General features: G+C 37.3%; 1 protein-coding gene across 2 annotated transcripts in view; it reads right to left on the bottom strand.

The window, feature by feature from the left end:
• DENND4A (DENN domain containing 4A) overlaps window positions 1-12,437 on the bottom strand; it is a 119,320-nt gene that overhangs the window by 66,051 nt on the left and 40,832 nt on the right. For both annotated transcript variants that reach the window (XM_034783867.1, XM_034783868.1), the window contains 4 exons: window positions 8,378-8,707; window positions 7,176-7,425; window positions 2,791-2,860; window positions 733-902 (listed from right to left, as the gene is read on the bottom strand). In XM_034783867.1, coding sequence (XP_034639758.1) covers window positions 733-902; window positions 2,791-2,860; window positions 7,176-7,425; window positions 8,378-8,685 — 798 coding nt within the window. In that variant the 5' untranslated portion in view covers window positions 8,686-8,707. The remainder of the gene's footprint in view (window positions 1-732; window positions 903-2,790; window positions 2,861-7,175; window positions 7,426-8,377; window positions 8,708-12,437) is intronic.

Genomic DNA, 12,437 nt, shown 5'->3' on the forward strand with positions numbered 1-12,437 from the left:
CTTAGAGACTAACAAATTTATTAGAGCATAAGCTTTCGTGGACTACAGCCCCCTTCTTCGGATGCATCCGAAGAAGGGGGCTGTAGTCCACGAAAGCTTATGCTCTAATAAATTTGTTAGTCTCTAAGCAAATCAAGAGTATTCTATAGTGTGATAAATTGGACATATGTATCTTCTGAAATTTCTTTAAAAATATTCTTATGATCACATATGAACCAGACCCTTTTAAATGAATTTAAAAAAACAAATATAAAGCCATATATGAAAAGGCAAAGTTAAAAGCTGTTCTTAGGGTACACAAGGAAATAATGATACAGAGTACAGCTGTCTCTGTCACTGCCCTTTAAGCTACCTTTTGGGCTGCTCTATAAGCAAATTTACTTTACTCTCTTTTAGATTTCTGTTTTCACACACTAATGTAATTGAAAAAGGGGGAGGAAGGGAATTTTGTTTTAGGGGCTGATCCAGAACCCATTGAAGTCAACAGAAAGACCCACTATTGTCTTTAATAGTCTTTCAGTCAAGCTCTTAAAGAACAGGATTCAAGTTTTTTTTAGTTATCTGGGTGAATGTCTTTTATTATCACTCTAACAAATGTCAAATTGTGTAACAAAATGTTTTACTGATGTAGTTTTCTTGTGCTTATAATCGGTTACTTTTCTGAACATTAACTATACAAGGTTATTAAAAAAAAATCACAAAATTTAATATTTGTTAAGTTTTTTCCAATACCTTTTCAGCCGAAGCTCCAGTTAGTACAAATGTAGAAAAAACTGGAAGGGGGTATTTACTGTTAGATGGCCAACACTCAATAGATGCACCCATGGGTAGACAAAAAAGAGGCACTGATTCTGGTAATGGGAATGACTCGTAGTCTTCTTCAGGATATCTGCATATTAAACCTATTAAAGCAATTGTTAAAAAGGCAGTTACAGAACAAATCCTATGTTAGAAGTGTGTGAGTGTGTATATATGAACGGATTTCACACTAACACATTAATTATATAAAAGTACAAATTCACGTCAGGAGATCTAGAAGAAGTTTCAAAATGTCAGGCCTAGCGTATGATTATCAGGTTAACAGCACAATTCCAAAGAACAGGAATCACATGGCTAAGCACAATATTATGAATTATTTGATTCTCTAGGTACTACACAGTAAACAATCTTATTAATTTATTTTTCCATACCTACAGGCTTAAGTACATTTTCATCTATAAATATTATACAATTTTTATCACAAATATCAATGAACAAATTAAATTTCAGATCCACAAAGAAAAAAAACCTGAATGTGATGAATAAAGGTAATAAGTCTTTGAATAAAAGTTAGTCTTCTAGTAAGATTTAACAATGTGTTTAAAAAAATATATAGGGAAGAAAACTTTAATGGTAATTATATTAACTTTATATAAACTTTAATGGTAATTAAAAGCCAGAGAGCTCTTCAGGGGACATAAATGGGAATAGCTCCATTGACTTCAATAAAGTCATACTGATCTACACTAGCTGAGGATCTCACTCTAAGTTTTTAAGATATATGAGAGTAACCATTTTTATTTCTAGCTACAACTTCAAAATACATCAAGTTCTAGAGCAAAGGTTTTTCAGCCTGGGGGTTCTGAACAGGTGTCAGGGAGTTGCAACCACCTGTCCTTTCCCTATTACTAGACAGTTGGGAGCATTCGGGGGTCACAGTATGGAAACAATTGAGAACTGGTATTCTAGAGAAACATGAAACCCTATAATACAAGGCTAGTCTCAGGAAGTATAATGCACTGTAAATTAGCAAAGAATATTTTCCTTCAATCAAATTTAACAGAAAAGCATTTGTGTTTTATATATACAAAAAATCTGTGCAAATTTACTACTAGAGGCACAAAAATGTATCTTTTTTTTTTTACATTAGTAAGTACCTATTAGCCAGAGCCCTAACCTACACTAGCATATGTGGGACATATTCTTACCACATCCCGGTAAAAACACAAATGCATTTAAGACCACTCCCATCTAATGCTGACTTCAGTGGGAAACAAGGATGCTTATCCCCATGCATCATCAGGCCCTCAGTGAATTATATTTCCTCCCCAAAACAGGAAGTTTCAAAATACGGTATAATTAAACAGATCTCAAGCCAGTTGACCTTTAGGGCACTACATAAGCCTCTTCTATTCCCTTCAACTTCTGCCACAGGCAGTGTGAATGTGAAAGAAATATTTCAGAATTGAGTTCATTTATTCTGATATGGTCAAAAAGTCTTGGTATATGCACTCAGGGTTACAGTACGAGGGGTTCATGACAAAATGAAAAATCAACTATGTTTTATTAAATAAAATTACAAGACTATTACAAAACATTAGGTGAAATCTTGACCTCACTGAAGTCAATGGGAGTTTTGCCATTGATTTCCATGGGGCCTGGTTTTAAACCCAAAAGGTAATTACAGTACCTTTGCCATATTCTGCAATAGAAATGGGAATTTACAGTAAGACTGAGAGCACTACAATGAATTAAAAAGAAACACACACAAAGATGACTAAGCCTATATTTAAATACAGATTTTTTTTAAAATGAAAGACATAATGGTACAAGACAGTAGTCTGGATTTTTTTTTTTTTTAAATTAGAAAGCTCTTTGGGTCAGAGGCTTATTATATTTTTTACAGTGCCAAAGACAATGCCTGTATTTAGATAAATAATTCCCACACAAAACTCTGTCAAGATGAAGGTATGGCTGAGTGTACATATCAGTAACTTAAGAGAGCAACAAAGCTATAAAATAATTACTCACCAGCTTTATATGATATGGTATTGGTTTTTGCCACAGACTTTTTGTAACATAGGTATACTGCTGAGCCCCACTGTAAAAAACAACACAAAAGTCAACACATTCTTATTGATTTACTTGACAAGGTGTAAAAAAAAAGAAATGAAACAGAGAAAAGAACTAGTTTAGGGAAGGACTCCTCACAACTCATTATCTTTCATAGAGTCATGTGCTAGGAACACAGGAATTACCATATTAGATCAGACCCAAAGTCCATCTAATCCAGTATTCCATTTCTGACAGTGGCCAGGAGCAGACAATTTAGAGGAAGGTGTAAGAACCACACAGGAGCACATGTGAGAGAATTTGCCCCTCATTTTAGGTCTCCTCCTATCTCTTATAGTTAGAAATTGGCTTAAGGGTCAAAGCATGAGGTTTAATACCCCTTCCTAATTTTGTTTAGCATTAACTATAAAACTCTAGATATTCTTGGTACCCAGACGCATGTCTGATCCCTTTTGCTAAACTCTTGGCTTCAGTTATGCTATTTTACTCACACTGACAGTCATGCTGATTTCAGTGGGAACTACTCACATGAGTCAGTATAATAGCATGATTTGACCCATAAAGTAATAGATTTTTCTCTGCTAGCTTTTCCACTAATCATGTTGACGCATAGTCTTAACAGGCTTGCTCCACTTAACCTGTAATTTCACACTCTGTGAAACATTTTCAGCACAAATGTCATAATATTTTACGATTTTCAAACAACACTAGTTCTCTTGTTGGTAGTGATTTTTAAGCCACAATAATTATAACTTTTCACTTAAAGGAAAGTGTTTTCGTGCCCCAACTCCTAAATGGGAAGGCCTTAGAAATAAGAGCCAGGTCTGCTAATGAATGTATGCAGAACATAGAAAATCTTCCAGGGAGGAAAGGGAGGACGCATGCAAGTTAGCTCACTGGACATTTAAGTGTCAACTACGCAAAGTCGACAGAGTGACTTTGGTAGAACTAAAGGAGCAATTTTAAAATATCTGTTCTTTAATAAATTTCAGTCGATAAGGCAACATTGAGAATTAAAGGGACAATCAATTAAAAAAAACCCAGAAGTAATGTTTTTAAAAATCTGCTACTGTTAAAAGTAATACCAATAAATTACTTTAGCACAGAGATCAGAAAAAATGTCTGATTTTTCGGGGGTTTTTTTGCATATGATAACATTCAGTGTACAGAGTCAATATTTTTTGCCTGTTTGTGTGGGTTTTTCCCCCCAAACAGCAGTAGAGAAGAGAAACTGAAAAAAAACAAAAAACAAACAAAAAGGAACAGGAAATGTCGGTAAAACCACAAAAACTGGCAATGGGCTCAGAGAAATTACTTTTAAACTCGAAACTGACAAAATTTCAAGTTGACAGTGTCCCTTTAATACCAAGTACAGGTCTGTCTCCTCTTACGCAGGGGTTCCGTTCCGCGGTTAGCGCGTAAAACGAAAACTGTTTATAGTCAAAATTCCATTGAGTTCAATGGCGGGCGGAATTGCACGCACTACAGATATAGTATTAAAATTGTTATTTTTCTCTTATTTTTTTGTTTTTGCCGACCACGTAAAGTTGAAATCGCGCATGTTAAATGCGCGTAAGATGCGACAGACCTGTATGCATGTTTTCCACCATTATTACTTGACTCTACATGCTGATTATTCACAATACAAAGAAAGCCACATTATACTCAAATTTTAGCAGTCATCTTTCCTGTTACATATTCATTGGTCCATGTTTAAGACTGTAATATTGTATCTGTAATATGGGCGCTGGTACCCAGTATTTCCTCACTCCTCTAATAGGAGTGGAAAGTCCGGTCTTACACAGATGTGTAACCATCAGCTCTTTCAGAATCAACTGCTTTTAAGTATTTCTTTGCTGTCATACCAACATATATCATGCAGGGCAACAGCAGGATCACAATGTGAAACAAAGGTCACATTTAAAAATAATGAAAAGCCTTTCAGCACATGAAAACCCATCTTTATGTGCCTATCCAATCTGCATGCTCAAACATGGATTTTCATATATGCAAAATTTGGAGGCATAATTTTACATTGCATTTTTGAAAACCTGATCACAGCATTCTGTCTTCAGAGTAAAGAGTGGATATAGCATACAACAAAACCCAGTATGTTTGGCTCTTAGACACCTGCTGGAGCTGTTTCTGCACTGTTAGCTACTATTTAAGGACTGAGCCTATGCCCAATTGAAACGAATGACAAAATGTTCACTGATGGGAGCAGGATCAAGCCCTGAACATCAACCTACATGAAGCCTGAGGGCTTGTTTACATGGCCCAGCAAAGTGTGATAGAGGGTTGTGATTTGTAAAACGCACTACCGCACTGCACTCTAATTGCCTCGTGTACACCCTGCTGGCACGCTCTAAAAGCCACTTAGTTTCTGTTAATGTTGTCCTGTTTGAAATGGGACTACGTGAACACGAACTAGGTATCTTTTAGAAGGCACCAGCAAAGTCTACACGGGGCAGTTAGAGACCAACACACTACAAATCAGATGCCCGGCGCTGTGTAGACAAGCCATTAGAAAGTTCTCACGTGGAAAAAAAAGAAGGAAAATTGCCTGACCACAAGCCACAACATGAAACAGTAGAATGAGCAGCATAATGACTTAGACTCAGAAAGTTAACAGTCTGCTGACAGTTTATTAATTTAAGCTTCAAATAGTTATCAACTATCATAACAGCAGTGTTTCTCTTCTAATCCAGAAACTGAGTGGCATTCTTTGAAGCAGCTGTCCCAAAAAGGATCAAACACTGCTCAGAGAGAATATACCTCTGCAACATTAAGCAATAAATAAGCTCATCTTTTATTAAAGAGACACTGTCAAAGTTGGTACGCCCAGAATAACCTATTTTTCTTTTTTGTAAAGTCCATGAAATTGTTTTTTCTCTTTACTACTATCCAGAACATACACCACATACAAGATCCCCCCCCCCCCAAAATCAAAATAATTATAAATAAATCTATCAACAGCTATCTTTACACCATGCATATCACTGTGGTGTCTGAGTGCCTTTCTGCACAATAAACTAACAATAATAAGAACGTAATAGTAACATATACCAAACAGTATTCAGTCTGCAAGTTAAATAAAAAGGGTATGCAGCTGTTTAGCTGAGTAACAGAGATTAATAGATATAGAAGCAGTATGCTTTCATCCCTTTACAAGTGTTCCACATTCACCACTTGCTTTATCCACACAGTCACAAACTTTGGCATTCTTTTATGAAGACACTGTCAAATTTTCACTCATCTCAGGAACAGAAGATTTACTGAACAACTAAGGCAAAAATTTATTTTTGCCTTTTTAATTTTGCCAAGCTGCAGTTTAAATATTAAATTAAAATATAACCAGAATATTTGCGTGCTCACCAACATTATGCCAGACTTAGACATCAGTTAGTGCCTATAGAGAAAGGTGGCTGGCATCCATGACCAGAACCATGAATATATAATACATAATCTCCTTTTTTTAATTCAGCTAGTGACTTTTGTCTTCTTAAATATTTGTAAACTGGCAGAAATAAAGACTCAATTCAGTTCTTGAATTGATTAATGAATCCTGTCTTATTTAGGTAATTAAACAGAGCCTCTACCCAAATGGGGATCAAAACTGCTAATAAAAATTTTCCAACACGGTTATTGCTAGCAGTAGTCTAACATGGAACTATATGGAACAAGATTTTCTTCTGAGCATAGTGCTGGTGAAACTGCTAGAGAAGCTACCTCCACTATCTACTCACCCCTTATGTAGTCTATAGCATAGTTTTGCAATATGGTTAAAACACAGTTCTCAGACTTAGAAATCCCATTCTACTTTGAGGGTGGGTAACTGTGTTGGAAATCTCACTACATACCTCCATGTCTGCACATGGCTATACAGTTGTACATGACTGTACTCTAAGGCCTGACCTAAAGCCTACTGAAATCAACATACTCCTCTACCCCGATATAACGCGACCCGATATAACACAAATTCGGATATAACGTGGTATAGCAGCGCTCGGGGGAGGGGGGGGAGGAGGGGGGCGGGGCTGTGCACTCCGGTGGATCAAAGCAAGTTTGATATAATGCGGTTTCACCTATAACGCGGTAAGATTTTTTGGCTCCCGAGGACAGTGTTATATCGAGGTAGAGGTGTATATAATCCAGCATTTTTAGACATTCCCACATAGGGACAAAGGAAATGTTACCCCCTTCCAAAAACACCTTTTAATTACTTGCTAGAGATAAATCAGTTCAATTATTCACCAGCGTCTCTCAAAGATTCTTGGTATAAATTCTCTATAAACATTAAAGCGTTAAATGTTAACCGAACAAATCCAGACATGTAATCTTACCATACTGTTATTAAGATTCTTGTCAACCTTGCAGAATGTATGTGGAGGGCTCTCTCCCTTACTCGGTATAATTATACATATATCTGTGACAGCCAAGGTGTTTTGGGTCATATTTTCGGAGGCTCTTCGGTAAGTGATGTATACTCTTTGTGATGAGGCACTGCCACTAATGTTTGCAGGACGACCAGATGGAGTGGCTTGAATGATTTCACAGCCCTGTATTAATCTCTCTTTCCCATCATATAAAACCCTATATTAAAAAAAAATATCAAAGGGCAAAAGTAATTGTTTAAACACAGTGAAGACTGATCCAGAACTGTAATTTAAGACTATATGTTTAAGAACAAATCCTGTCGTGCCTCTGTTCAGAATATATTTTCACTGAAAAGTAAAGCTACTTCAGTTCACATTATATAAAAGCATGTTCCAACAGGAAACTTCCATTCTGATGCTAGATTCCCATTTTCTTTGTGTATAATTACTCTTTAATGTGTATTCACATGCAGTTTTCAACCACTGAAAGCCTCCTAAGCTGTAGCTAGAGCTCTCATTATTGTATCTGTGCTCATAATTCAACAGATCACTATTCCTGACATATGGGAGGGAACCATCGCCCAGTGGTTTGCACACGGGTGTCAAGACTTCTTTGGTTCTATTTTCAACTCTATTACTGCTTTATGTGATATCCTGGGCACATCACTTAGCTTGTGCCTCATTCATGTAGAAAATGAGATATGATGTTTACCTATCTAAAGAACATGTTGTGAAGCTTAATTTTGTAAAATGCTGCAAGTCTCCCCAAAAGTGTAGAGGAGTATTGCTGTCATTAACTAAGGGCTTTTTGACACCAGCGCCAGACTTTTACTGAACTGTAGCAGGGTCACACAGTGAGTTAGTACACAGCAAGCTGGTGCACGGTAGATTCACACCTCAGCTTGCTGCACACTAACTTGCCACACAGACAAGGCCTAGGATCCAACATTTACTAAGTATGATGTTCTTCTACAATAGAGGCCAGATCTAAACCCAACTGAAGTCAACAGGACCCCTTCCTTTGAGGGCATTGGATCAGGTCCTATATGTGTAAATACATCAAGTTCTTAGTATTGCATGTATTTTTGTAAAACATGTACTATGTTTGTTAATCGTTGGTACCACTTAAAATTACTCGAATCAATAGCACTAATAAAAAAATTACTCACCCCAGATCAGTAAGTGGAGGCTTGTCCCTTCCTCTCCTGTAGCAAAGGAATATCTGTGGACCCACAAGACTCCCATTGTTGAGATCTGCTGATAGTCCTGATGGAGTAACATCTATGCATTTATATCCCTGAGGCACTTCCTCCCCAAGAGATTTAATAATTACTGTCACATCAGTGATGGGTTCTTTTGGTTTAGCTATTTTATGGCAAGCATCATTGAAGTGGATTTCTTCTTCTAGTGGTTTTGAAATATCTGTCAATCCTGCTACAACAAAGTAGTCAGCAACACGAGCGCCTTTGTCTTCCATCTTCCATCACAGAAAGTTATATCTGGTAAGTAATAAATATAGATATGTTTTTGGAAATAGAAAATTCTCAAATATGTAAGAAAAGCACATTAAGCATAAAAACCATCACTATAACTATATAGTTAAAAAAAATCAAAAAGTGTGCATCATAATATGAACTACAAGCCACAATATGGAGTATACTAAAAAGAGACACCCACACCTAAAATTAACTGCTGTAACATTTTTCATTTCTAATTACCAGTTTGCAACACTTAAGAATTCTCACATTTTGTCTGTATTGATTTTTGGCTCATACTATTTGACACAGATTTTTATCTTTCTAAAGGAAAGGAGAACTCATATGGCCTCCTTTTGTTATTTACATACTAGTGTATCAGCATCATCAGCGAAAGCAAGAATGTGCAGTTTGGGAAAAGCTCGTTAGTAAATCTCGCTGCAGAGCCAAATGTCAGTGCTCACATATTTAGCATATGCTCACATATTTCAATATGTATCACAAAAGTGGATTTATTTTTGTATAATCTTCGTCAATTAATTTACTTTTTAAATATATATACACACATGGGCAGGAAATGTCCTCCATATTCTAAACATAATAGGTTATATTATGTTTGAAGTCATATCACCTTGCACCATGAGCTCATCAGATCTTACAACATAACCAGGATTAAGGCCAGACCTGCAAGGAATATTTTGGTGTCCTAATAACTGGTACCAATTCAATAAATGATACAGCTCCCTTGGGTCTGTATTCACACAGAGTATCCAGAATACAACTAGATTTACTGTGCAGCTGGAGAGGTGAGCCTTTGGATGACATGTAAAACCAAGAACCTGAACATCTAGTCCCTTCAACAATCAAATGATCAGTATAGGGAAAAAAAAAAAAATCACATGGAATTTTTCGTAACAGTGGGGGATGCTAATCCTGCTGTTCTGGACAGATCCCAGTTTGGGAAATTATAGTCTATCTACCTAAACTACCCCATTATATCAATTGAACAAGGAAATCTTCACATCCAATCCTAATTTGTTTTGCATAGTATTATTGTGCAGTGTTTAAATAGCTGTCATTTTCTACCCTAGGGCGGGTGAATTTTAGTGCAGGATGAAGTGATCCCTGCAAGATGAAAGGATAGCCTTGAAATTAAGTCCGGGGACTAGATATCTAGAGCAGGGGTAGGCAACCTATGGCACGCGTGCTGAAGGCGGCACGTGAACTGATTTTCAGTGGCACTCACACTGCCTGGGTCCTGGTCACAGTCCGGGGGGGGGGGGGGGGGGGGCGGCTCTGCATTTTAATTTAATTTTAAATGAAGCTTCTTAAACATTTTAAAAACCTTATTTACTTTATATACAACAATAGTTTAGTTATATATTATAGACTTATAGAAAAAAAACTTCTAAAAACGTTACAACGTATTACTGGCATGCGAAACCTTAAATTAAAGTGAATAAATGAAGACTCGGCATACCACTTCTGAAAGGTTGCTGACTCCTGGTCTAGAGATTTAGGTTTATTCCCAACTTTATGCCATAGATTCCTAAATGACCTTGGGCAAGTCATCTAACCTCTCTGTGTCTCATTGTCTCTATCTGCAAAATAAACATAATAATACTGTGTAATGCAGGGGTCGGCAAGCAGCTCACCTGGGCAAGCACCCTGGCGGGCCGGGCCAGTTTTATTTACCTGCTGACACGGCAGGTTCGGCCGATCGCGGCCCCCACTGGCTGCGATTCGCCGTCCCGGGCCAATGGGGGCGGCGAGAAGCAGCGCGGGCGAGCGATGTGCTGGCTGCGGCTTCTCACTGGGGTGCTTACCCTGGTGAGCCGTGTGCCGAACGTTGCCGACCCCTGGTGTAATGGGTCCTTATGGACCATTACCATAAATCTTTGGAAAGCTGCCTAAAAATCATTTATCAAAGTCACACTAAAAACCACCCAATCCATGCTGAAACCTTGCCAAAGCTTGTTTCACGAACTAGACATCTGTCACTTTGTTCTGGGGCTGTGAGGGGAGGCATGTTCTGAAATTACTCAAGGTCCTCTTGTTTTTGAGCTATCTGTGTCAGAAATAGCACTGGAAGACCCTGTAAGGGACTGCTGTGAAGAACCTAGCAGTAGACCATGGAACAGCATTGGTCTTCTGTTTATTTCTGTCAGTTTTGTTTTGATTGCTTTGTGGCTGTTTTTTCTTTTGCTTTTCATTATTTTCTGCTCCAGGTTATGGGTATCAAGCCTCACATCATGGTATTTATTCAGTCTTACTCACAAACCTTAGCTAGTCCTAAATTTGTTTTGCTTGGTCATCTAGCATTGGAAAGGAGGGAGAGAGGAGAGAGAAGTGAGACGACTCTGTCCAAAGTGGAGACTGTACCTTTGATCCAGCTTTTCCAACCTGACTTCAGACGACTAGAGGAAAGAACCATAACAGGAAAACCACCCCCATCATCCACCTGACCAGAAGAGAAATTCAAATTTTGTTTTCCTTCTCCCATCATCTTTTCCGTGTTCGGGTGGAGTAAATGACTTGACCTATTTATAAAGTTGCACGTAAACTGAGAATCTTTTGGTTGTATGCAATGTTGTTGTAGCCATGTTGGAAGAGCTCTGCATAAGCGCGAAAGACACTACTTCACCCACTTTCTCTCTCTAATCTTTAGGTTGTAATTTCCATAGTTTAAGATGAGGGTTGTGAAACAAAGTTGGCTGTAACTTGCAATTTTTCCTGCATACTGAGTAAATGAAGTAAAAGAGTTTAAAGTCACGCATGGTTACTGAGAAACTAATGCCCACAAGTGCAATAAAGAATCTTGAGATACGGCACTCGTAGTAGAGTGCAATAGTTACATCTAACTAAGCCTTAAAGTACCTAGACAGATATTGACCTATATCAGAGAATAAACATCTTTTTTATCTAGTTCAACCTTCAGGACTAATTTGATCAAAATAAATCAGGGTTCTGGTATAAATAATAGAATCAGGAGAATAAGAGAGAAGGTATTGCTAACAAGATATATATGAAAGTAATGACTCTATAAACTCAGTCAGAACCTGATGCTGAAGGAATACATCTGAGGACTTACAAGTTCAACAATAATGTAATATGTGCTGTATCTGATGCCCTCAATAAAACCAGCACAAGCTAGCTACAGTACTTAGAGAGATAAGGCGATTTAACACAGTGTCTCTAACCTAATTTAATTCCAAACACTAATATTTTGCAGTTATGCAAATTCAAATAAAATACTGTACATATTGTGATACTATCATCCTCTATAAAACTTCCCTACTGTATATTAAATATTAACAGAGAAGAAAACTTTCTCCTTTTACCAAGCAGCTGCCACTCTGAACCAATGAATGAATGATCACAACATTTTTTAGGATACAGTACACAAACATCTGTTACTATCAGCATAAAAACATACAAAAGAGCTTATGCAATTGCCTAAAAATATCAAATCATTTTTGAGAGTGCACTGAGAAACGTATCAAGAGGAAAATGCATGCTTCATAATGGAGATCACAAAGTAATAGTGGTCAAAGACAGTCCACCAGGTAAATAATAGAAAGGATTTCTTGAAATACAAAGAAGAGCAAAAGGGTTACACTGAATGAGGCAGGGGCCCTGTGGGTGGAAAAAATAGTATGTGATCATGAATTAATGTAAGTAATGTGATCATGTAATTAATGCATACGCACAAAGGGGACATATTTAAGGTTGCACAGGACTTAATTCTGGCATT

Source organism: Trachemys scripta, chromosome 10, assembly GCF_013100865.1.
Source record: "Trachemys scripta elegans isolate TJP31775 chromosome 10, CAS_Tse_1.0, whole genome shotgun sequence".
Lineage (NCBI taxonomy): Eukaryota > Metazoa > Chordata > Testudines > Emydidae > Trachemys > Trachemys scripta.